The sequence below is a fragment of the Hyla sarda genome, chromosome 3, assembly GCF_029499605.1.
Source record: "Hyla sarda isolate aHylSar1 chromosome 3, aHylSar1.hap1, whole genome shotgun sequence".
Taxonomy (NCBI): Eukaryota; Metazoa; Chordata; class Amphibia; order Anura; family Hylidae; genus Hyla; species Hyla sarda.
In genome coordinates, this window is record NC_079191.1 from 290663581 (window position 1) to 290690310 (window position 26730).

A 26730-nucleotide genomic window follows, 5' to 3' on the forward strand; every position below is an offset into this window, starting at 1 on the left:
TTGCAGCCGAATACTTACTGTAAACCTCCGCCCATGTGTGTGTACCCTGTACATTCACATTGGGGGGTGGGGTGGGGGGGGGGAGAACATCCAGCTGTTGCAAAACTACAACTCCCAGCATGTACGGTCTATCAGTGCATGCTGGGAGTTGTAGTTTTGCAACAGCTGGAGGCACACTGGTTGTGAAACACCGAGTTTGGTAACAAACTCAGTGTTTTGCAACCAGTGTGCCTTCAGCTGTCGCAAAAGCTACAACCCCCAGCATGTACGGACAGCAGAAGGGCATGCTGGGTCTTGTAGTTATGCAACAGCTGGAGGCATACTACTTTGGCTGGGGATGCTGGGGATTGTAGTTATGTAACAGCTGGAGACACACTGGTTTGCTTACTTAACTCAGTGTGCCTTCAGCTGTTGCAAAACTACAACTCTCAGCAGTCACCGACAGCCAACGGGCATGCTGGGAGTTGTAGTTCTGCAACCAGCAGATGCACCACTACAACTCCCAGCATGCACTTTAGCTGATTGTGCAAGCTGGGAGTTTTAGTTATACAACAGCTGAAGGTACACTTTTCCATAGAAAAAAATGTGCCTCCAGCTGTTGCAAAACTATTAGTCCCAGCATGCCCATAAGGGAATGCTGGGAGTTGTGGTGGTCTTCCTCCTGCTGTTGCATAACTACAGCTCCCAGCATGCCCTTTTGCATGCTGGGAGCTGTTGCTAAGCAACAGCAGGAGGCTGTCACTCACCTCCTGCTGCTGCTCCACTGCAGGTCAGTCCCTCGCCGCCGCTGCTCCTGGGGCCCCGATCCCAACATTGACGCCGGGGATCGGGGTCCCCAGCTCCACGGAGTCTTCTTCCCGCTCACGTCTTCCGGAAGAGGGGCGGAGCGGGTTGCGGGAGTGACACCCGCAGCAGACAGTTAAGTCCAGCGATCTGCGGCGATTCCGGGTCAATCGGGTCTCCACAGCCATAGCCAGCAGGGGTGAGGTGGCACTGGTGCCACCTCACGATCGCCCTGATTCGTCGGCTGGTTTACCGGCCGACCAATCAGGGCGATCGTGAGGTGGCACCAGTGCCACCTCACCCCTGCTGGCTATGGCTGTGGAGACCCGATTGACCCGGAATCGCCGCAGATCGCTGGACTTAACTGTCCAGCGATCTGCGGCCATCGCCGACATGGGGAGGCATAATGACCCCCCTGGGCGATATGCCGCGATGCCTGCTGAACGATTTCAGCAGGCATCGGGCACCGGCTCCCCTCCGGCTAGCGGCGGGGGGCCAGGAATGGACAGGACGTACTCCTACGTCCTCCGTCCTTAAGGACTCGGCAACGGGGGCATAGGAGTACGTCCATTGTCCTTAAGGGGTTAATCAATTGATCATTAATCAATGATTAAGCACAGATGTGTGCTAAACGGCCCATCAGCCATGTGATTTATCTGTGACCTTAAAGATGGAATAAAGAAATTATCGCTGGTGATCAGAGTGCCTTCCAAACCCTCTTTTTTTGTTGGACCATTATAGATGTAGATAGATATACATCTATCTATATCTAGTTTGGTGACATTAAACTCTCTCTCTCTCTCTCTCTCTCTCTCTATCTATCTATCTAGTTTAATGTCACCAAACTAGATAGATAGATATATCTATCTTCCCCTGATACCAGCATACTCATTAATGTACTAACAGTTTGTGCGGCATAGTATCGAAAGTCTTAGAAAAGTCCAGATATACAACATCCACATCTTCATTCTAATCCCATCTATAACGGACCTCGGCATAAAAGCCCTGTACACGGGGCGGTATAAGCGCTCATTTTTAGCGCAGTGATCTGAAGTTTTTATCGGTACCATCTTTGTTTTGATAGGACTTTTTGATCGCTTTTTATACATTTTTTGAATGGTATACAAAGTGACCAAAAATACGCAATTTTGGACAATAATCAATATTGCGGTTTAATTAACCTGCTAAGGACCCACGACGTACGCCTACGTCATGAGTCCGCTCCCGATCTATAAAGCGGGGTCAAAGAGGGTCGGGCCCGGCAAAGAGGGTCGGACCCGTGGCTAATAGCGCGCGGCATTGATCGCGATGCCACGCGCTATTAACCCTTTAGATGCGGCGTTCAAAGTTAAACGCCGCGTCTAAAGTGAGAGTGAAAGCATGCCGGTAAGCTCAGGGAGCTGTTCGGGATCGCCGCGGCGAAATCGCGGCATCCCGAACAGCTTACAAGACAGCTGCCTCCTCGCTTTCCGATCGCCGAATGACTGCTCAGTGCCTGAGATCCAGGCATGAGCAGTCAAGCGGCAGAATCATCGATCAGTGGTTTCTTATGAGAAACAAGTGATCAATGTAAAAGATCAGTGTGTGCAGTGTTATAGGTCCCTATGGGAGCTAGAACACTGCAAAAAAGAAAAAAAAACTAACAAAAAAAAAAAAAGGGAAAAGATCATTGAACACCTCCCCTATTAAAAGTTTGAATCACCCCCCTTTTCCCATAAAAAAAAACCCAGTGTAAATAAAAATAAACATATGTGGTATCACCGCGTGCGGAAATGTCCAAATTATAAAAATCGATCGTTAATTAAACCGCACGTGCAAAAAAATTCCAAATTCCATAATAGTGCATTTTTTGTCACTTTTTATATCATGGAAAAAAATGAATAAAAAGCGATCAATAAGTCCTATCAATGCAAAAATCGTACCGCTAAGAAAAAAAATAAAAAATTAGCCCTCATACCGCCCCATACGCGGAAAAATAAAGTTATAGGGGTCAGAAGATGACAATTTTAAACGTATTCATTTTCCTGCATGTAGTTATGATTTTTTCCAGAAGTACGACAAAATCAAACCTATATAAGTAGGGTATCATTTTAATCGTATGGACCTACAGAATAAAGAGAAGGTGTAATTTTTACCAAAAAATTTACTACGTAGAAACGGAAGCCCCCAAAAGTTACAAAACTGCGTTTTTTTTCAATTTTGTCTCAATGATTTTTTTTTTCCGCTTTGCCGTAGATTTTTGGGTAAAATGACTGACGTCATTACAAAGTAGAAATGGTGGCGCAAAAAACTAAGCCATCATATGGATTTCAAGGTGCAAAATTGAAAGAGTTATGATTTTTTAAAGGTAAGGAGGAAAAAACGAAAATGCAAAAAATGGAAAAACCCCGGGTCCTTAACCTCTTAAGGACGCAGGGCGTATGGATGCGCTCTGCATTCCGAGTCCTTAAGGATGCAGGGCGTATCCATACGCCCGTGGGAAATCCGGTCACCACCGCTAGCCGGTTGGGAACCGGAGGCGGATGCCTGCTGAAATCATTCAGCAGGCATCTCGGCATATCGCCCAGGGGGGTCATCAGGACCCCCCATGTCGGCGATCGCAGCACATTGCTTATCAATTCAGATGAGGGATGTGCTGCGATTCCGTTCCCCGACGCTCGCCGGGCGGGGACCGGAGCCGGATGTCTGCTGATTTCTATCAGCAGACATCCCGGCAGTGTGCCGGAGGAGGTCCGGAGGACCTCCTATACCGGCGATCGCTGCAGGACGCCGGTAACTACTCATCGGCGTTCTGCAGCGGTTTCGGGTCATCAGGGTCACGTGTGACCCTGTGACCCGGATATAGATGGTGACTGGTGGTGTAGTATACACCACCAATCACCATCCATGCTGTACTGAGGGGGCTGGCATTGTGGCCACCCCCCTCAGTACAGTTGTCATTGGGTGGCCAAAGTGGCCACACCAATCACAATGTAATGGGAGGGGATTGGGTGGGCTAGGAGCATGTTGCTCCGTTTCATTTCAGAGAGATCTGGTGTGCAGGACGGAGCCCCATGCTGCCCACCATCTCCTCAGTTAAAAAAAGGGCCCCTTGCCCCCTTTCTGTGGCCCCTTGGCACAGAAATCCCCAGGGATAGCTTTAGATTTAGGTAGGGACAGGCTAGGGTTAAAAAAAAAAAAAAGTTTTTTTTTCAGCGTACCTCAGTGGGTGTCCGTGGGTCCGTAGCACCTTTAGCTGCGTGACCCCGGCCCTGCTGGGTCGCTGCGGTCTGCCGCCAGCCTTTTTTTTGGCGCAGATCTTTTTTTTTTCCTAAGCGTGTGTTATAAAGTTATAAAAGAGCGGTCCGCCACCGTTTGTTAAAGCCCACCTGCCGCTGATCAGTCCCGTAGTACTGATCAGCGGTTTATGTGGTGCCGGCGCTTTTTTCGCGTTTTCTAGCGCTTTTTTGCACCCATAGGCGGTCCGTGCCACCAGTAGCAGGCGTGTACTGTGTGGACGGTCCGTACCTGTATGTGCAGCCTGTCCCAACGCTGTCAGTGATTTATCACTGATCAGCGTTTTTTTTGGGGTTCAGACGGGTGCATTTTTTCGGGGTTAATCATTTTTTTAATTTTATTTTTGTTTTTTTTTGTGTGGGGGTCTGTGTACAAGCCACCAGCCACTGTTCTGGGCTGAGTGGCCGGACCCCCCACTGAATTCTGGGCCCCCTGCCGCCACAAGCGCTAATCAGTGCGCACACCACTGATTGGATAAATGCTTTTTTTGGCGCAGGGCTTTTTTGCGCTAGAAGTCCCTTTTTTGTTTTTAAAAAAAGTCCCCTTTTTATTTTTTTCTGTTAGGGCGGGTTAGTTTAGTTAGGTTAGGGAGGTAGTATCGCACCCACCACACACAGCACATACCCGTATCCCCATTAGAGTAGGGAAATGGCCCGCAAAGCGTTTTCGGCGGAGGAGGCATATGCCATAATTGCCTCCGACACCGAGAGCGGCTCAGAGAACGATGAAGACCCCACCTTCCTTATTTCATCGTCCTCCTTATCTAGTTGAGATTATGAGCCACCAAGGCAGCGGAGACACCGCCGTGGGGCACCGCAAACCTCCTCTGCCCTTGACCCTGTGCCCCATGCTAGTATGAGTCCCCCTGGCACTCATACTAGTGAAGCCCCCCAGCCAAGGCCACTGGTACCTCGTACCGGAGAACTTGTCTGGGCTTAGCCAGCGGACCACGAGCCTGTGATTCCCGAGTTTGTTGGCGACTCAGGAATCAAGATTAACATCGCCGGGTTCACTGAAAAGGACTTTTTCGGTAATTTTTTCAGTGACGACTTTGTTAATCTAATGGTTACACAGACAAATCTGTACGCCCAACAGTTCGTCGCCGCTAACCCGGGCTCACTTTTAGCTAGACCCGGCGGCTGGACTCCAGTCGATGCAGCCGAAATGAGGACCTTTTGGGGCCTCGTGCTGCATATGGGTCTAGTTAAAAAACCCAGTGTCAGGCAATATTGGTGTGGGGACATCCTGTACCAGACCCCGCTCTACAATATGGCCATGGCACGTCCCCGGTTCGAGGCCATTCAGAGATGTTTGCATTATGCTGATAATGCAGCATGTCCCCCGCGTATGACCGCCTGTATAAAATCAGGCCGGTCATCAATCACTTCGGGGCTAGATTTTGGGAGGCCTATGTCCCTGGAAGGGAGGTCGCTATTGATGAGTCTCTCATCAGCTTTAAGGGGAGACTCAGCTTCTGGCAATACATCCCGACCAAGCGGGCGCGGTATGGCATGAAGATGTATAAACTTTGCGAGAGTACCTCCGGGTACACTTGCCAGTTTATGGTGTATGAGGGACGAGATTCCCGCATTGAACCCCCAGATTGTTCCCCCACTCTGGGTGTTAGCGGGAAAATCGTTTGGGGCCTTTTGCACACATTGCTAGATAAAGGTTACCACCTTTACGTGGATAACTTTTATACTAGTATCCCTCTCTTCACATCCCACGCCGCCAGATCCACGGTCGCTTGTGGGACAGTCCGGAAGAATCAAAGAGGCCTTCCTTCCTATCCCCTGCAGACTCCTATCCCCCGGGGTGAGTCCCGTGCCTTTTCCCATGAGAACCTGTTGTTGGTCCGGTATTAGGACAAGAGGGATGTCCTTATGCTCACCCCAATTCATGGGAATGGCAGCACCCCTGTCCCTGTGCGAGGTACCGTGGGACCGGTCCTCAAGCCCGATTGTATTCTGGACTACAATCGGTATATGGGGGGAGTTGATCTTTCTGATCAAGTCCTCAAGCCATATAATGCTATGCGGAAAACACGCGTATGGTACAAAAAAGTTGCGTTCTACATGGTACAGGTTGCCATGTACAACGCTTTTGTACTGTACAAGTACGCTGGCAACACAGGGACATACCTGCAGTTCCAAGAGGAAGTTCTAAAGGCCCTCATCTTTGGTGACCGCCAAAGAGCGGGTCAGAGCACCTCTGGAACTTCAGGTCCCCGGATCGTCCCCGGCCAACACTTTCCAGGTATGATCCCCCACACTGGAAATAAGGGACGATCTCAGAAGAAATGCAGAGTGTGTCGCAAGAGGGGGATTTGGAAGGACACCACCACTCAATGCGACACTTACCCCGATCATCCGGGCCTCTGCATAGGCTGCTTCAGGGAGTATCACACTTCCATGGAGTACTAAATTTTCCATCCTTTGCCCTAATTTTCATTCCCCAAAATTCGACTCCAATGTACCAGTCCAGAGTACATTGTCTTCCAAATTTTATACCAACCCCCCTGAGCGGGTTGTGCATTTGATGTAACAGAATAGGGACGGCCCCACACATCCCCTTCACAGAATGATGATTCAGATTATAGGGTTTGGGGCAGGCATCCTTTTGACTGTACTCTGGGTCATCATTCTGGGAAAATAATTGGCATATCAGTAATAAAATTGCAATTTTCTTCCCCACCATAGTACTCTTCATCCATTCCTGGAAAATAAATGAAGGGAACACCCGTCTGTTCCAAATCTCCACTTCACCCTACACACCTTCCCTAGGGGGTGTACTGTTTGTAGTATTCTCACATGTGGGTGTTCCTTTCTTGTATTTTCCTTTGAATGTATGTAACTGTTAGGTTCGTAACAAACATTCGCCTCAAATGCGAAGAGTTCTCGCTGAGCTCTGTCGTATTTCCAGGCGACAATTCGGAGTCACATGTTAGTTGTTTCCAGAAAAATGAAGCAGAGCATAGGTTGAAAATTGCAATTTTCAAAAGCTACCCTTCCTCCATTCCTGGATAATAAATTTAGGAAACACCCGTGCGTTCAAAATGTCTTCTTTACCCCTATACCCATTCCCCAGGGTGGGTACTTTCTGTAATGGTGTCACATGTGGGTGTTTCATTTTTGTATTTTCCTTGGAATGTATGTAACCGTCAGCTACTGATATGCCAAAGGCCACAAATACAAAGTGACCTCTATGACTTCTGAGCCTTGTTGTGCACCCGTCCAGCACGTTACCCCATATGTGGATGTATTTTTATAGTCAAGGGGAAAAGCCCTCCAAAATTTGTAACCCAATTCCTCATATTACCCCTTGTGAAAATGTTAAAAATTGGGTAACCCAAGCATTTTACTGTAAAAAAAAAATCTAATTTTTCAATTTATGGCCCACTTTTCAAAAAACCTTTGAGGTGTTATTTCCCGCTGTACCCCTTGTTATGTTCATTGAGGGGTATAGTTTCTAAAATGGTGTCACATGTGTTTTTTTTTCTGTTGGGGGCTTTATAAATGCACATGACCCCGACAATTTCAACAAAATTTTCACTCCTTCCATTCTGAGCATTGCAGTGCGTCCACAGAGCAATTTACATCCACATATGGGGTATTTTTTTTCTCAGACAAAATTGTTCTTCAAATTTTGGGGGCCTTTTGCCCTATTACCCAATGTGAAAATGAAACATTTGGGGTAACACTATCAATATAGTGCAAAAAAATCAAATTTTTCACTTTTATGGCCCACTGTTCAAAAAACCTGTGAGGTGCAAGTACTCACTGTAACACTGTTACATTCCCCGAGGGGTCTAGTTTCCAAAATGGTATACCATGTGTTTTTTTTTTTTTTGCTGTCCTGGCTCCATAGGGGCTTCCTAAATGCGGCATGCCCCCTGAGCAAAATTTGCTTCCAAAAAGCCAGATGTGACTCCTTCTCTTCTAAGACCTGTAGTGCGCCAGCAGAGCACTTTTCACCCGCATATGGGGTGTTTTCTGAATCGGGAGAAATTGGGCTTCAAATTTTGGGGGGTATTTTCTGTTTTAACCCTTTGTAAAAATGTAAAATTTTTGAGAAACCAAGCATTTTAGGTAAAAAATATATATATTTTTTACATATGCAAAAGTCGTGAAACCCCTGTGGGGTATTAAGGTTCACTTTACTCCTTGTTACGTTCCCCAAGGGGTCTAGTTTCCAAAATGGTATGCCATGTGTTTTTTTTGCTGTTTTGACACCCTAGGGGCTTCCTAAAGGTGACATGCCCCCCCAAAACCATTTCAGAAAAATGTTCTCTCCAAAAACCCCTTGTCGCTCTTTCCCTTCTGAGCCCTCTACTGCGCCCGCCGAACAATTAACATAGACATATGAGGTACATGCTTACTCGAGAGAAATTGGGCTACAAATATAAGTATAAATTTTTTCCTTTTATCCCTTGCAAAAATTCAAAAATTGGGTCTACAAGAACATGAGTGTAAAAAATTAAGATTTTGAATTTTCTCCTTCACTTTGCTGCTGTTCCTGTGAAACACCTAAAGGGTTAAAACACTTACTGAATGTCATTTTGAATACTTTGGGGGGTGCAGTTTTTATAATGGGGTCTTTTATGGGGTATTTCTAATATGAAGACCCTTCAAATCCACTTCAAACCTGAACTGGTCCCTGAAAAATATCAAATTTGAAAATTTTGTGAAAAATTTGAAAATTGCTGCTGAACTTTGAAGCCCTCTGGTGTCTTCCAAAAGTAAAAACACGTAAATTTTATGATGCAAACAAAGTAGACATATTGTATATGTGATCCAAAAAAAATATATTTTGAATATCCATTTTCCTTATAAGCAGAGAGCTACAAAGTTAGAAAAATGCTGAATTTTCATTTTTTTCATCAAATTTTGGGATTTTTCACCAAGAAAGGATGCAAGTCACCACTAAATTTTACCACTATGTTAAAGTAGAATATGTCACGAAAAAACAATCTCGGAATCAGATTGATAACTAAAAGCATTCCAGAGTTATTAATGTTTAAAGTGACAGTGGTCAGAATTGCAAAAAAGGGCTCAGTCCTTAAGGTGAAAAAGGGCTCAGTCCTTAAGGGGTTAACATTATCTCTTTATAGTTCGGACATTTACGCACACGGCGATACCACCTGATATTGGATTCTCCTGAGTATATACAGGACAGTATATAAGGAGTTTTTAGATTGTGTAATCCTTTACCATTATATCCAGATTCCTAGATTATTTCTTAAGGGTTAATTACGTAGGTGAAAAATATTTTTTTGCATCTTCTTACTTTCTATGGCAATAGTTTTGTGTTGCAATTTTTGCCAGTTTTATTTATTTTTGTTTACAGTATTTACTCTTTTTTAATGCCTCCCCACTACCTTCATGTTTTAGTAGTTTAGGTTAACCACATTGGTCTTCTCTTATTTATAACATGTTAATTCCTGTAGGGTATATGTCCCAGTCTATGTCACTGAGGTTCTTGAGTGAGTGAAAATTGGCCTTCCTAAAGTATGATGTATTTATTGCCCCCCTAATACACATTCATTTACAGGATAAATGAAAACTTATGTTTTGGCCACTATTATCAAGATAGCCATTTAACTTCGGATGCTCGGTCTAACTTATTGGTTAGCATAAAGTCCAGAAGTGCCCCCCCCCCCCTTTCCTCTTGTTTGGAAATAAAATTGTCCTTTATTATTGCTGCTCCACCTAGTCGCCTTAATAGTAGGTTTGTCCATACGGTTTTTCTTACCATCTGGCACAGATTCGGCCCATCTAGGGTCAGAAGCTGGATAGTCATCCACCAAGTCCATACTTATTTGGGTCACTGCCTGGTCCAGTTCATTGTCAGTTTCGATATCTGTTTCAGCAGAGAACAAGCTGTCCACCATGCACTGAGCTCCAACTATATCCTTTCTGCAAACAAAAATGTTTTTTTTTATAAACACTGTACCTTTAAACATTTTCTTCCTAACACCACTCACCTATGTTCTGGCAGAATAACTCAACAGTAACCAAGGACATCTCATACATAGTTAAAAGGTTTTTTAATCTCACAATGCCTATTTATGTGTTGAAGCAGCGATTGGATGAAGAGACCCAGCAAAGCAGACTCAGGAAGGAAGAGGAGTCCTGCAGAGTGAGGACACACCCCTCCAAAGCAAAGAATGACAGAGTTAGAGAGCTTGACACAAATTATATGCACATTATCAGGTTCGTTGTGTGGGATATGACACATTCTTTAAGGCTCTAGATCAAGCTAGAGCCACAATTTTTCAATAATTTAACTTTACCATATTGAAGTAGGAGCTGCATATACTTACATCTATGCAGCAAAGAAAGAAAAGCAGCACTTATGTGAGTGGAAGAGTGGGTTGAAGAAGTGCACCTAGTACATGAAACAGTTGTGACCATTCTGGTTTTCCTGGCATCAGTGTTTCCCCACTTTTAACTATATGTTTTATATACTGCACAATGAATAAACTAACAACTTTTTATCTGATCTGATGAGTGCATTCTCTAAAGGTGTTTTGATGGGTCTGGACTTAGCCGTTAACCCCTGGTTTAGCGTTGTATGTTAATAGTTACAGATATCAGATACCAGCAAAATGCATACTGGCAGGGTGCAGGAGAACAGGAAACAACTATGATCTGCTCTTTGTCCTACAGATTGATCCCAATTATGCAGGGTTATGGACACGAGATGGCTGATTGACAAGGCTGCAGGAGGAACACAGCTTGTAGCAACACTGCTGTAACAGTTTTACCGAACACATGTCTAGTTGTTGCAAAACTACAACTCCAAGGATGTCTGAGCATGCTGGGAGTTGTAGTTTTAAAGTAGGCACAAAGCTGAAGGCAACACTGCTGCAAAAAGTTATCCAAACAGTATGCCTCTAACTATTCCAAAACTACAAGTCCCAACATTACAGGACTGCCTAAGGAAGACACACATGAATGACATAGGAAGATCTTAGTTATACACTCACCGTATTGGCTTTGGGGGTAGAGTACAGGCAAGCTCCAAAAATGATAGTGTGTGTGTGTGTGTGTGTGTACAGCATGAAACCAGGGAGGAAAGGGTTACAGAGCAGGGCTGCCAGGCTTCCTCCCATGAGCAGTGTGTCAGCAGAGTGAGGGATGGGGAGGAGTCACAGTGCAGGCAAGAGGGACACAGCCCCTCCTTTTGACAAGATGGAAAAGACATTGAGCAACTGTAAAATGCAATTTTTTTTGCCAAATATAGGTGATATAGACAAAAAGATTACATGCACATGATCAGGATGAAATACTGAGTAAGGCTATTTTCATACTACCGCTGGGCTCTGCCACAAACGGCCGTTAAAGGCAGGGGGGGAAAAAAGCCTTAATGGTCGTTCGTGTAACTGAGCCCAACGGGAGGCTTAACGGGCACAGATGAATCTGTTCACTTGAATGGGATTCTCTGATGTCAGTTATTGAGGCAGTTATTCCGCAGGTGAATAGTGGAGAAAAAGAAGTGTCAGCACAAACACCGGTGAGGTGTTAAGGCTCACTAAACCCCTTGTTACGTTCCTTGAGGGGTGTAGTTTCTCAAAGTGTGAACAAATAGTGTAATCTGACTTACAAATGATCCTATCTCAACCGCCACGCCGTCAAATGCAGTGACTGTACATTGGGGTGGCAAAGAGGACCCGGGAGAGTAGATCCAGGCGGTGCGGAAGGCGCAGAGGAGCGTCGTCCCGAAGCCTGACTACGTCGGCGTAACACAAACTTCGGGGCCAAACTGGAGCTATCAGAATGGCGGGGACGTCCCCCGTTTTGAGCTTCCTCAGAACCCTGGGAAGGAGCGCAAGGAGAGAAAACAGAGAGGATAGAGGAAACCCACCCCAAGGAATCCCAATGGCAGCCGCGGCTAGAGCCAGGGTGTCCCGGGACTTCGACACAAATGAAAGAATCTTCAGATTGTGCCGGACACAAAAGGGTCTCCGTATAGAATGCCCCAGAGGATGCGGGTCTGCGCGAAGGCTACTGGATGTAGAGACCGCTCGCTGGGGTCGGCTGAGGACCGGCTGAGGAAGTCCGCTTCCCAGTGAGCACACCTGGAAGGAAGCCACCGAAAAAGGTCGGAAACATACGTTCCGTCCAGAGCAGACTGACACCTCGACAACGCTGCCGAACTGCGAGCGCCGCCGCGTAGACTGACGTCGAGGCGTAGACTGACGTCGAGGCGTTGTCCGACTGGATGCGTACAGAAGATGGGACTCCCCATGAAGAAGACAAGAAGAATCGCCCCCAGGTCCAGAAGTGTATTGGAAGAAGGGCTACCCGGAGAGGCCAGAGATCCTGAACCGACCAATCCCTGAACATGCCGCCACAGCGCGACAGAGTGGCAGCAGTCATGACTACCTGCCCGAGTAGGGAAGGAATGGTCACCACTGAAGAAGGGGATATCGGAGCCACCAGAGCAGAGACTCGCCGAACCGACGAGGGAGAGCCACCTTGCGACCGAGAAACAGAGGAGATCTGTCCAATAGAGAGAGAACCACCAGTTGAAGGGGACAATAACTGGGCAAAGGGCACGGTTCTCCATGGCAGCTACCAGCTGACCAGAGACTTCCATACAATTTTGTATGGAAACCGGGGCCGTGGCACAAAGAGAGCAGACACGAGACAGGAGTGTCAGACGGTTGTCCGGCAGAAGACAAATCCGGACAGGGACCGCGGACGTGAGGTCCCAGAAGATCAGAGACTGGGTGGGAGAGAGGAACGACTCGTCTTGGCTGAACATCCGCCCGAGGCGGTTCAGGGTCTGGAGTGTAAGACCCACAGTCCCTAGAGTCTAGACTCTGATGAGAGCCTTGATGAGAAGGTCGTCCACCTAAGGAATCACCGAGACTCCGCATGATCGCAACAGGGCTATCACTGGTGCAGGAATCGAGGCGAAGACCCGATGAGCAGAGGCTAGACCAAAGGGATAGGCTACAAGATGAAAAAGCCCCTCCGGAACCGGAAGGCGAAGGAACGGCAGATGGCCGGGAAATAAAGGAATATGAAGGTAGGTATCCTTGATGTCCACCGAGGAAGAAACTCCTCTTGTGCCCTGGATGCCACGGAAGACGCTTGAGGCCCAGAAGCGGCCGCACAGAACCACCTTCCAGGGAGACCACCAAAAAAAAAAAAAAGTGGAATAAGGTTGAATAAAAGTAATAAATATTCCCCTGTAGGAACGGAGACAATGACTCCCTGGGCAGGGACTAGAGGGTCTCCTGAAACTGCTTCCCGGAGGAGGAGACGTGGTGTTCGGGACTTCCTGAATATGTGTGGTCCCGATGTCTCGAAAAAGTAAGAGACGACCTCCCACCCGAGAAAAAAAACCTGCGTGTGGTGGCTGCACTCCATGTGGAAGTGGGATTGCGGTTACCCCATTCGTTCAGAACGGTTGGTGTCCAAATTCCAAGGCGAACGCACCCGGAACGAGGGGGACCTCTTGTCCCGCGAAGGTGCCTGCTGAGATCCTTTATTGGGGCCAAAGGTCCGAAAGGAAGAGGACTTCACCTGGGAATAAAAGCAAGCCTTATGATGAGACAACAAGTAACTTTTACCCCCCCCGGCACCACAGAGAAAATCTCGAGAAGGCGCTTGTCAAAGGGACGGGTACTAGTAAAAGGCAACTCTGTAAGAGACCCTTTTGTAGGCGGCATCCACATCCAATGCCCAAAGCCACCTGGAGCGGCGGAGGGCCGCTAGGGGACCCACAGCAAAGGCAGCACCACGGACTGACTGTATGGAAGCAGTGCACAGAATTCCCCAGCATTGGAGAATCAAGCAAGATAGACCCTCCGCCAAGGACTCCGCAGTCTGATCCATCGAGTCGTTGAAGGCAGCTGCCTCTACCAGCGGCAGTATAGTAGCCTAGAGAGGCAGGAAATTGGTGGAACCATTGAGAGAGGGGAAACCACTAGAGATGAGCGAACTTACAGTAAATTAGATTCATCACGAACTTCTCGGCTCGGCAGTTGATGACTTATCCTGCATAAATTAGTTCAGCTTTCAGGTGCTCCCGTGGGCTGGAAAAGGTGGATACAGTCCTAGGAGACTATTTCCTAGGACTGTATCCACCTTTTCCAGCCCACCGGAGCACCTGAAAGCTTAACTAATTTATGCAGGATAAGGCATCAACTGCCGAGCCGAGAAGTTCGTGACGAATCGAATTTACTGTAAGTTCGCTCATCTCTAGAAACCACCTAAGAGGCAAGGTCCTTGGCGATTGGGTAACGCATTTGAACCCTCTTCATTCCCGTGAACCTCTTGTACGGATGTTTGCATGCAGATTTTAGAAGGATGTGAAGTTCAGCGTGAGAGCTGAATCCTTGAGGTGCTGGTTAAGCACGATGAAAGGATACTTCAGGAGTAACGTCCGAAGATCCTGGGTCCTCTAAATGAAGGGTGTCTCTTATGGCCGCAACCAATGAGCTCACCGTTTCAACCATATCCGAGCGGTCCTCTGAGTCAGATGCAGAATCGGAAACCTGATCCGCCAACTCACCAGGCGAAAGTGAACGCATGTAGGCAGCCCTGGAGGGGGCAACCCTGACCGGGTACGTGGCTCTGGCAGGGCAGGGATTCCGTAAACGTCCTCTGGAGGAGCAACGTCCGTGACCAGATGACACGGGGAGGCGAGACTCATGGAGGGATGCCCACGTCTACCTGGAGACTCAATGTAAAAGTCAGACAAACACTTCTAGTACGCTTAGAGCGCGGGAGGCTTCTGTAAAAGAGGAGCGGGACCCACGTGAGGCCTCAGCCACCACAAGGGGGACCTGAGTCAATTCAGCCATAAACTGGGATAGGAAGAAACCCCAGGCTGAAGGGGCGGCCGAATCCACCGGAATTGTAACATCAGGGGAAACTGGGGGATCTGGGGGAGCAGTGGAGCAGGCAGAGTAGGAATAATATGTTATTGTAACAAAATAGAGACTAGCAGTCTAGTTGTCAGTATAGAGGGAGGGCAGAATAGCGTCCCATATGGCAGGAAAAAAAGAGTTAACCCGATATAGGCGTTCCCAGAGCAGGGGCACTGCCGATCGGCCCACGCCACTAGACACGTGCGCGCAGCGCTGATTGGAGGCTCCGGCGGCCCTGTGGGCGGAGTTAATGCGCCCCAGCCGTCGCGAAGAACCAGAGTAATGGCGCCCGCCCCATGCCACGAGCGCATATGCAGCCGCATATGTGCCCGCGGGGAAGTGAGCGGGCGCCGCACATATCTCCACCCCCACCCCCCCCCGGCAGCCGTCAACTGCCGAGGTGAAGGAAGACTGCGCTTCAAGCGCCCGACAGTACAAATCACCACACACACACACACTACGAGAGCGCCCCCCCAAGAGCTCCGGCCCCTAGGTGCGGAGCTAAGTAAAAGTCAGGGACGAAGGAGTAATGGCACCCGCTCCCTGTCCCGAGCGCATATGTAAGAAAATACGCGCTCGGAGGAAGTAAGCGGGTGGCAGAAACACCGGCAGCAGCTGTCGGAGAAAATGAAAGTAAGCCGGTGCTCCGTGCGCTCGGCTAGAAGAAGTGCCGCGGCTGTCAGCCGCATATAAGGCGCTGCGGCACAGTAACACAGTCTCACACAGAGCACTTACATACAGTGTAATAAAACACAGTCTCACACAGAGCACTTACAGTGTAATAAAGAAATTATGCCACCAAAGATGCCACTGCTCGCCCCAGTACCAGCTAGCACCATAAACCTGAAAAGGTGGACAAAAACTGAGGGTCTCCAGAGGTTGCAAGTCCTTGCACCTAGGGGAGAAAGGGAAATGTACTCACCTCAGTCAGAAGAACTTACCTAATGGAGTCTTCAGTGAAGTCTTCAATCAGCTTTAGTTACCTGCATCACGCTTGGCTGCTATGGCGCTGACCGTTGGCTAGAGGGGGTTAACAGCGCATATACGCAATGTCTGTGCCCTCTCACTCGCAATGGGGAAACGGGGAACCGCAGTCCCCGAGTCCCCACCTCAAAACAGAAAAGAAATGGAATAAAAAGCTAACACGTCCCAATACTAGGAAAACAAAAAAACAGAAGACCTGGTCTGGAGCAAACCAGACCATGTCCATCTCCTTCAGACACTAAGCTTAAACTGATTGGCTCAGAGCCTGAAGGTGGGTATATCCTGCTGGGAGGAGCCAACTGTTTTTGTTGCCATAGTGTCACATCTCCTAGAGACAGCAGCATACACCCACGGTCTGAGTCCCCCAATGGAGCAGATAGAGAAAATACATTTTACACTAACATGCTGGTGTTGCAGGTCTTTTTTTTTCCTTTTACCGCTTGTCAAAATTAAAACGCAATTTCTCCTGAGTATGGAAATACCCCATATGTGTGCGTAAAATGCTCTGCGGGCGCACAATAAGGCTCAGGAGTGAGAGCGCACTATGTACATTTGAGGCCTAAATTGGTGATTTGCACAGGGGTGGCTGATTTAACAGCGGTTATGACAAACGCAAAACAATAAAATACCCACATGTGACCCCATTTTGTAAACTAAACCCCTCACGGAATGTAACAAGGGGTATAGTAAGTCTTAACACCCCACAGGTGTTTGACAAATTTTCGTTAAAGTTGGATGGGGAAAATAATTTTTTCCCCCCCACTAAAATGCTGGTGTTACCCTATTTCATTTTCACAACGGAAAATAGGAAGAAAAGCTCCAAAAATTTGTAACCCCATTTCTTCTGAGTAAGAACATACACCATATGTGGATGTAAAGTGCTCTGCAGGCGAACTACAATGCTCAGAAGAGAGGGAGCCCCATTGGGCTTTTGGAGAGAAAATTTGTCTGGAATTTGAGGCCACGTGCGTTTACAAAGCCCCCATAGTGCCAGAACAACGCCCCTCCCCCCACATGTGACCCCATTTTGGAAACTACACCCCTCACATAATGTAATAAGGGGTACAGTGAGCATTTACGCCCCACGTGCGACAGATTTTTGGAACAGTGGTCGTGAAAATGAAAAAATGTAATTTTTCATTTGCACAGCCCACTGTTCCAAAGATCTGTCAAACGCCAATGGGGTGTAAATACTCACTGCACCCCTTAAATTCTGTGAGGGGTGTAGTTTCCAAAGCGGGGTAGCATGTGGGGGGGGGGTATGTCCAGTGTTGTGGCACCACGGGGGGCTTTGTAAACACACATGGCCCCTGACTTCCATTCCAAACAAATTCTCTCTCTCTAAAAGCTCAATGGTGCTCCTTCTCTTCTGAGCATTGTAGTGCCCCAGCAGAGCACTTGACGTCCACACATGGGGTATTTCCATACTCAGAAGAAATGGGGTTGCAAATTTTGGGGGTCATATTCCTTTACCCCTTGTTAAAAAAAAAAATTGGGGGGAAAAACTGAATTTGTGAATTTTTTTCTTCTCTTTTTTCATTTATACACCCAACTTTAACAAAAGGCTCACTGTACCCCTTGTTACATTCCGTGAAGGGTGTAGTTTCCAAAATAGTATGCCATGTGTGTTTTTTTTCTTTTCTGGCACCATAGGGGCTTCCTAAATGCGACATGCCCCCCAGAGCATTTTAAGTTCACATATGGGGTTTCTCCATACTCAGATGGGGTTACAAATTTTGGGAGAAATTTTCTCAATTTGGGAAAAAAAAACTGCACTTTAGTGAAAAACATTTTCTCTTCACCTGTGGGGTGTTAAGGCCCACTGGACCCCTTGTTACGTGCCTTGAGGGGTGTAGTTTCCAAAATGGCATGCCATGTGGGGAGTTTTCTGCTGTTCTGGCACCATAGCGGCTTCCCAAATGCGACATGGCCCCCAAAAAACATTTCAGAAAAATTCACTCTCCAAAATCCCATTGTTGCTCCTTCCCTTCTGAGCCCGCCGAACACTTGACATACACATGAGGCATTTCCTTACCCGAGAAAAATTGGGTTACAAATTTTGGGGGGGGATCTTTCTCCTTTTAGCCCTTGTAAAATTTCAAAAACTGGGTCTACATGAACATGCAAGTGTAAAAAAATGAAGATTTTGAATTTTCTCCTTCACTTTGCTGCTATTCCTGTGAAACACCTAAAGGGTTAAATGTCAAATGTCATTGACTACTTTGAGGGGATGCAGTTTTTATAATGGGGTAATTTGTGGGGTATTTCTAATACCACTTCAAATCCACTTCAAAATTGAACTGGTCCCTAAAAAATTCCGATTTTGAAACTGTTGTGAAAAATTGGAAAATTGCTGCTGAACTTTGAAGCCCTCTGTCTTCCAAAAGTAAAAACATGTCAACTTTATTATGCAAACATAAAGTAGACATATTGTACATGTGAATCAATATATCATTTATTTGATATGTCTATTTTCCTTACAAGCAGAGAGCAAATGCGAAATTTTAAATTTTTTGTATCGATGTATCGTATCGACAAAAAATTTACCACTAACAAAGTAGAATATGTCACGAAAAAACTCTTGGAATTAGAATGAAAAGTAAAAGGATCCCAGAGTTAATGCTTAAAGTGACAGTGGTTAGATGTGTAAAAATGCTCGGGTCCTTAAGGTGAAAATGGGCTTGGTCCTTAAGGGATTAAAGGCTTTATTTCAATGTCTACAGGCATAAATGTGGTATGCACTACCAAACCTTTAGTTTAAGCTTATCTGTCTACAGAACATATTCCCAAAAGGATAGTGACCTGTCTACATAAATTTTGGCAAAGATCAGTTGTTTTTTTTCGTGTCTAAGCAGAGGGGTCCTCTGTTTCATGCAAAGCATATGGCAGGACTAGTTACACAAATCATCAGAATAAGAAATAACAGTACAGCAGATCCTGGAAGGCCTTAGAGCAGCAGCGGGGAAGGTCAATATAGCTCCAATTTTTGTTAAAATGGCACTCCTCCACTAAACATCTTATCTCCTATACAAAGAATATGAGATATGTGATATCTGATCGCGGGAGGTCCGTCCCTGGAACCCCCTGCGATTTCCGGCGCGGCATCCTGTAATCCGATGCATGGAGCAAACTCAGCTCCGTGCCAGATGACTGGCCTCCACGTCGTCACACCCCCACCAGTCAAGTCTATGGGAGGGGGCATGACTGCTTTGTACTAGCAGCCACACCCCCTCCCATAGACCTAAATGGGGAGCTCATGGTGACACGTCACAAACACTGAAGCCTCGAGCTTTCCTGTTCAGTACATCCGCGGTGCCGGCCCGGAGATTGCAGGGGGTCCTCTGGGGCGTTCTGCTCTCTGGCTTGCCAAGAGAGCCACACATTTCTCTGCATAGACTTCTATGCAGAGAAATGAATAGATGTCTGGGCTGTCCGGGGAGCAGAGTGCAGTCCCGCCTGCTTTCCCAGCTAATAACTCACGATCCCAGTGGGTCCCCAGAGTAAGACCTGACTGAATTGACAACTTTTGACATGTCTGATCGACATGTCAAAACTAGTTTTAATGACTAATGCTTTAAAAGTAATGCTTTAACCCCTTCACGACGAGCAACGTACATGTACGGCGCCGCTAAGTGTCACTTGATGTGCGGCGACGTCGCGGGGTTCCGGGAGCGCCACGTCATCTGCACGATTCCGGGTCATACGGGTCACTGGTGACCCGAAAATAAGAGGGATTGGGGGGTGTCCCCGCTTTGCCCACCTATCGGTGTCCGGGCAAAACGGGGGAACTGTCCAGGGAAGGTCGGCGCCGAAGGTCCCTTACCTGGACCCCGGAGCGCGATCCTCCATGCGGGGATCACCCTTGTGCGGCGGCAGCAGCAGCAATACATCCGGGTCCTGCTAGGTGAGTTGTTGCCTAGCAACATCCGGAGGGCCACAGTTTACAGTGGTCTCTACACCGTGGCCCTCCAGATGTTGCAAAACTACAACTCCCAGCATGCCCAGACAGCTGTTTGCTGTGTGGGCATGCTGGGACTTGTAGTTTTGCTATATTTAGAGGGGTTCAGGTTATAGATTACTAAGTGGTCTCAAACTGTAGCCCTCCAGATTTTGCAAAACTACAACTCTCAGAATGCCCAGACAGCAGTTTGATGTCTGGGCATGCTGCGAGTTGTAGTTTTGCAACATCTGGGAGGGCCACAGTTTTGAGACCACTGGACAGTGATTTACAACCTGAACCCCTCTAAATCTTGCAAAACTACAACTCCCAGCATTCAGGAACAGCATAAGGCTGTCTTGGCATGCTGGGAGTTTTACTTGCGTTCCTCCAGCCGTTGCATAATTACATTTTCCAGCATGCCCTTCCGCAATCAGTACATGCTGCGAGTTGTAGTTTTGCAACAGCTGGAGGCACACTGGTTGAAAAATACTGAGTTAGGTCATAGAACCAAACTCAAGGTTTTCCAACCAGTGTGCCTCCAGCTGTTGCAAAACTACAACTCCCAGCATGCATGGTCTGTCATTGCATGCTGGGAGTTGTAGTTTTGACCCCCTCCCATGTGAATGTACAGGCTACATTCACACTGGCGGCAGATTACAGGGAGTTCCCCGCTTCAAGTTTGAGCTGCGGCAAATTTTCCGCCGCAGCTCAAACTCCTAGCGGGAGACTCAGTGTAATCTGCCTCCAGTGTGAATGTAACCTAAAAAACTACACTAACATAAAATAAAGAGTAAAACACTATATATACACACACGTAAACTGCCCCCCCCCCCTACCATCCCCCTTCCCCAATAAGAATACCCCTATGTCCACCCCTATACAAGTCTCTAATTCAGGCCTCAAATGCGCATAGCGCTCTCACTTTGGAGCCCTGTCGTATTTCAAGGCAACAGTATAGGGTCACATATGGGGTATCGCCGTACTCGGGAGAAATTGCATAACAAATTTTGGGGGGGCTTTTTCTCCTTTTACCCCTTATGAAAAGGAACAGTTGGGGTCTACACCAGCATGTTTGTTTATTTTTTTACACTAACATGCTGGTATTGCCCTATACTTTTCATTTTCACAAGAGTTAAAAGGGAAAAACGCCCCCCAAAATTTGTAATGCAATTTCTCCCGAGTACGGAGATACCCCATATGTGGGCGCAAAGTGCTCTGGGGGCGCACAACAAGGCCCAGAGGGGAGAGTGCGCCATGTACATTTGAGGCGATTTGCACAGGGGTGGCTGATTGTTACAGCGGTTCTGACAAACGCAAAAAAATAAAAATAAAAATAAAAAAACACACCCACATGTGACCCCATTTTGGAACATACACCCCTCACGGAATGTAATAAGGGGTGCAGTGAGAATTTACACCCCACAGGTGTCTGACGGATCTTTGGAACAGTGGTCAATGAAAAGGAAAAATTTTGCACAGCCCACTGCTCCAAAGATCTGTCAGACACCAGTGGGGGGTAAATGCTCACTGTACCCCTCATTACATTCTGTGAGGGGTCTAGTTTCCAAAATGGTATGCCATGTGGATTTTTTTTGCTGTCCTGTCACCATAGAGGCTTCCTAAATGCAACATGCCCGCCGAGCAAAATTTGCTCTCAAAAAGCCAAATATGACTCCTCTTCTGAGCATTGTAGTTTGCCTGTAGTGCACTTCAGGTCCACTTATGGGGTACCTCCATACTCCGAAGAGATGGGGTTACAAATTTTGGGGGGTCTTTTCTGCTATTAACCCTTTAAAAAAAGTGAAATTTGGGGGAAACATTTAAGGGTATTAAGGCTCACTTTATCCCTTGTTACGTTCCTCAAGGGGTCTAGTTTCCAAAATGGTATGCCATGTGTTTTTTTTTTTTGGCTGCTCTGGCACCATAGGGGCTTCCTAAATGCGACATGCCCCCAAAAACCATTTCAGAAAAATGTACTCTCCAAAATCCCCTTGTCGCTCCTTCGCTTCTGAGCCCTCTACTGCGCCCGCCGAACACTTTACATAGACATATGAGGTATGTGCTTACGAGAGAAATTGGTTTACACATACAAGTATACATTTTCTCCTTTTACCCCTTGTAAAAATTCAAAAATTGGGTCTACAAGAACATGCGAGTGTAAAAAAATTAAGATTTTGAATTTTCTCCTTCACTTTGCTGCTTTTCCTGTGAGACACCTAAAGGGTTAAAACACATACTGAATGTCATTTTGAATACTTTGGGGGGTGCAGTTTTTATAATGGGGTCATTTATGGAGTATTTCTAATATGAAGACCAATTGGAAAATTGCTGCTGAACTTTGAAGCCCTCTGGTGTCTTCCAAAAGTAAAAACTCGTAAATTTTATGATGCAATCATAAAGTAGACATATTGTATATGTGAATAAAAAAAACAATTATTTGGAATATCCATTTTCCTTACAAGCAGAGAGCTTCAAAGTTATTAAAATGCAAAATTTTAAATTTTTTCATCAAATTTGGGGATTTTTCACCAAGAAAGGATGCAAGTTACCACAACAATTTACCACTATGTTAAAGTAGAAAAACAATCTCGGAATCAGAATGATAACTAAAAGCATCCCAGAGTAATTAATGTTTAAAGTGACAGTGGTCAGATTTGCAAAAAAGGGCTTCGTCCTAGAGGTGAAAATGGGCTCTGTTCTTATGGTGTTAAACTCCATTACCTTTAATCTTATCCCCTATCCCCAGGAATAATAAGTGTATGACTGCAGGGTAAACAACCACTGGGGGCCCTGCAATCTCTGCCAAGAGTGGGGGGTGATCGACCCCCCCCCCCCCCCCCCCCCATCATCTATTAGAGAACCAGAGATACATGAGCACTGTACCTGCGATATTCAGAGCTGGTCCCAACTCCATTCTTTTAGCATGTTAAGGATATAGGGCGTACAGGTACGCCCTTGTGTCCTGGTACTTAACCCCTTAAAGGGGTACTCCGGTGAAAACCTTTTTTCTTTTAAATCAATTGGTGGCAGAAAGTTAAACATATTTGTAAATTACTTCTATTAAAAAATCTTAATCCTTCCAGAACTTATTAGCTGCTGAATGCTACAGAGGAAATTCCTTTCTTTTTGGAACACTGACATCACGAGCACAGTGCTCTCTGCTGACATCTCTGTCCATTTTAGCAACCATGCATAGTAGGTGTATGCTAAGGGCAGCATGGTGGCTCAGTAGTTAGCTCTGCTGCCTTGCAGTTCTGGGGAATTGGGTTCAAATCCCACTAAGCACAACAATAAATGTCATCAGAGAGCATTCCAAAAAGAAAAGAATTTCCTCTGTAGTATTCAGCAGCTAATAAGTACAGGAAGGAATAAGATTTTTTAATAGAAGTAATTTACAAATATGTTTAACTTTCTGCCACCAGTTGATTTAAAAGAAAAAAGGTTTTCACCGGAGTACCCCTTTAAGGACGCAGCCCTTTTTCACCTTAAGGACAGAGCCCTTTTTCGCAATTATGACCACCGTCACTTTACGAATTAATAACGCGAAAACGCTTTTACCGAATATTCTGATTCTTAGACTGTTTTTTCGGGACATATTCTACTTTATTTTGGTGGTAAATTTTCGGCGTTAATTGCATCCTTTTTTTGGTGAAAAATCCCAAAAGTTCATGAAAATTTTGCATTTTTCTAACTTTGAAGCTCTCTATTTGTAAGGAAAATGGATATTCCAAATAAATTAAATTTTTCTTCACAAATACAATATGTCCACTTTATGTTGGCATCATAAAATGGACATACTTTTGCTTTTTGAAAAAATTTGAGGGCTTCAAAGTAGAGCAGCAATTTTTAAAAATGTCATGAAAATTGCTAAATCTGAAGGGACAGATGTTACAGAACTACAACTCCCAGCATGCCTGGGCAGTAGAGGCATGCTGAGAGTTGCAGTTTGGCAACATCTGGAGGGCTACTGTTTGGGCACCACTGTAACAGTGGTCTCCAAACTGTGACCCTCCAGAGGTTGCAAAACAGCCTTTGGCTGTCTGGGCATGCTGGGAGTTGCAGTTTGGCCCCCCTAGTGGTTGCCACAGTAAAGATAGATTTACTTTCACTTTCAATTCCCCCCCCCCCCCACTGTCGATTCCCTACCTGAGCAAAGATCCAGCAGGCTCCAGCGAAGATCCTAGGTCACCAGGCATCTTCTCCTGCAGGTACGGCCTCCATCTTCTTCCCAGAGCCCCTCGACATCCAGGGGCGGGCAGAACGGGGGGTTGCGATGGTGGGTTGCGAAATCTATCTTTATAAACCCCCTGTCCTGCGCTGCCATTGGTCAGAACTCCGTTCTGAGTAATGGCAGGGGATAGGAGGAGATCGTAGCTTTGCGACCTCACTCCTATCCTTTAGGCTGATCGGGTCTGTTGCCGACAGCTCCGATCAGCCCTATTTTCCGGGTGATCGGGTCACCAGAGACCCGATCAGCCAAAAATTGGAGAAAATCGCATGTCTGAATTGACATGCGATTTTCTCCGAACGCCGACATGGGGAGGGGGTCTTAGGACCCCCTGGGCGATGTGCCAGGGTGCCTGCTGAATGATTTCAGCAGGCATCCGGCTCCGGTCCCCAACCGGCTAGCGGTGGGGACAGGATTTCCCATGGGCGTATGGATACGCCCTCGGTCCTTAAGGACTCGGAATGCAGGGCGTACCCATATGCCCTGTGTCCTGAAGAGGTTAAGGAGCAAGAGCGTACCTGTACACCCTGATGCCTTTAGTGGCTTTGACGCAAGCACAGGAGCTGCACTTGCTTCAGAGCAATGTGTCTCGGCTACTTTCAGTAGCCAGACACTCACTGCTAATGCAAACAGCAGAGATCCTGCCACAGTCGGTCTTTTAACCCTTTAGACGCTATGATTACCGCCTATCATGGCATCTAAAATAAGGGGAAAATTGTCAGTAGCTCAGAAGTGATCACTGAACCCCTGCAACGTGATCGCAGGGATATGGGGATATGCCACTGACCCAATGATGTAGCCTGGATTAGCCAAGCTATATAAGTGGATTGCCGATCTCACTTTGTAATGCCATAAGCACAGCATTATACAGTGAACGCAATCCAATGACTGCATATAAAAGTCCCTGATGGGAACTTAAAAATTAAAAAATTTGTAAAAATAAAAATCACGTTAAATTAGATAAAACCCCCTCATCTAATAAAAAATCATATCAAAACACATTTGAATCCCCGTGTGCTTAATTGTTCAAACTATTAAAATAATGTTTATAATCACAGAGGGTAAACGTAAAAAAAAATATCAAAACTCCAAAACACACTAATTTTCAATTATATAATCAGAAAAAAAAAATAATCACAATAAAAAAAAAAGTTCCGATAACTACTGATCACAGTGCATAAAATTTTTTTTTTTTTAAATGTGCCACCATACATCCCTGTATACAGAGAAGTTGAAAAGTTATAGGGATCTGAAAAGAAAAATGTTATGCATATCTAATGTTTAAAAAAGTTTGCATTATAATAAAGACAATGGGGTTCATTTACTATTGTATCTTTTTTTTTATGTCTGTTTTGGCAGTTTCCCGATTCCTCTTTCACTTCACATTTACTAAATTGGCGCACATTTTACAAGCAATGCTTATTTTCGCGCGCACAATGTTTTTTCGGGCGCAAGACAAATTAATAACCTGAGCGGGAAAAATTCCAGTCACAAGCTCAGGGACTGTCCAGGCATGCTGGAAGTTGTAGTTCTGCAACACCTGAAGGGCCAGATGTTACAGAACTACAACTCCCAGCATGCCTCGACTGTGTGGGCATGCAGAGATTTGTAGTTTTGCAACATACATAGCAACATAGTTCATGAGGTTGAAAAAAAAGACCAGAGTCCATCAAGTTCAACCTATATCCCTAACGAGTCCCTACTGAGTTGATCCAGAGGAAGGCAAAAAAACCTTCATACTAGAGGTAAAAATTCCTTCCCGACTCCAATATGGCAGTCAGAATAAATCCCTGGTTCAACGTTCTGTCCCTATAAATCTAGTATACATAACCAGCGATGTTATTACTCTCCAAGAATGCATCCAGACCCGTTTTGAACTCTTTTACAGAATTCACCAGCTGAAATGACCAGCTCCTCAGGCAGAGAATTCCATAGTCTCACTGCTCTTACAGTAAAGAATCCCAGTCTGTGCTGGTGTAGAAACCTTCTTTCCTCTAGACGTAGAGGATGCCCCCTTATAGATACAGTCCTGGGTATAAATAGATCATGGGAGAGATCTCTGTACTGTCCCCTGATATATTTATACATAGTTATTAGGTCTCCCCTAAGCCTTCTTTTTTCTTAACTAAATAACCCTAACTCTGATAATCTTTCTGGGTACTGTAGTCCTCCCATTCCCCGTATTACTCTGGTTGCCAGTCTCTGAACCCTCTCCAGCTCCACTATATCTTTCTTGTACACTGGTGCCCAGTACTGTACACAGTATTCCATGTGTGGTCTGACTAGTGATTTGTACAGCGGTAGAATTATTTCCTTGTCGTGGGCATCTATGCCCCTATTGATAAACCCCATGATTTTATTAGCCTTGGCAGCAGCTGCCCGACACTGGTCACTACAGCTAAATTTACTGTTAACTAAGACTCCTAAGTCCTTTTCCATGTCAGTCGTCCCAAGAGTTCTCCCATTTAATACATAATCCCAGCCCGGATTTTTCCTCCCCATGTGCATTACCTTACATTTATCAGTGTTAAACCTCATTTGCCACTTCCCAGCCCAAACCTCCAACCTATCCAGATCAATTTGTAACAGTGCACGGTCCTCTATAGTGTTTACCGCTTTACAGAGTTTAGTATC

The 26730-nt window shown here is 46.1% G+C and overlaps 1 protein-coding gene across 3 annotated transcripts in view; it reads right to left on the reverse strand.

Moving 5' to 3' along the window:
• The window catches only part of NUP133 (nucleoporin 133), a 397333-nt gene that overhangs the window by 225916 nt on the left and 144687 nt on the right, over positions 1-26730 (reverse strand). For all 3 annotated transcript variants that reach the window (XR_008891412.1, XM_056566853.1, XM_056566852.1), the window contains exon 13: positions 9811-9974. Coding sequence is in view for 2 of the 3 variants with exons in the window: in XM_056566853.1 (XP_056422828.1) it covers positions 9811-9974 (164 nt within the window). In the remaining variant the exon portion in view is untranslated. The remainder of the gene's footprint in view (positions 1-9810; positions 9975-26730) is intronic.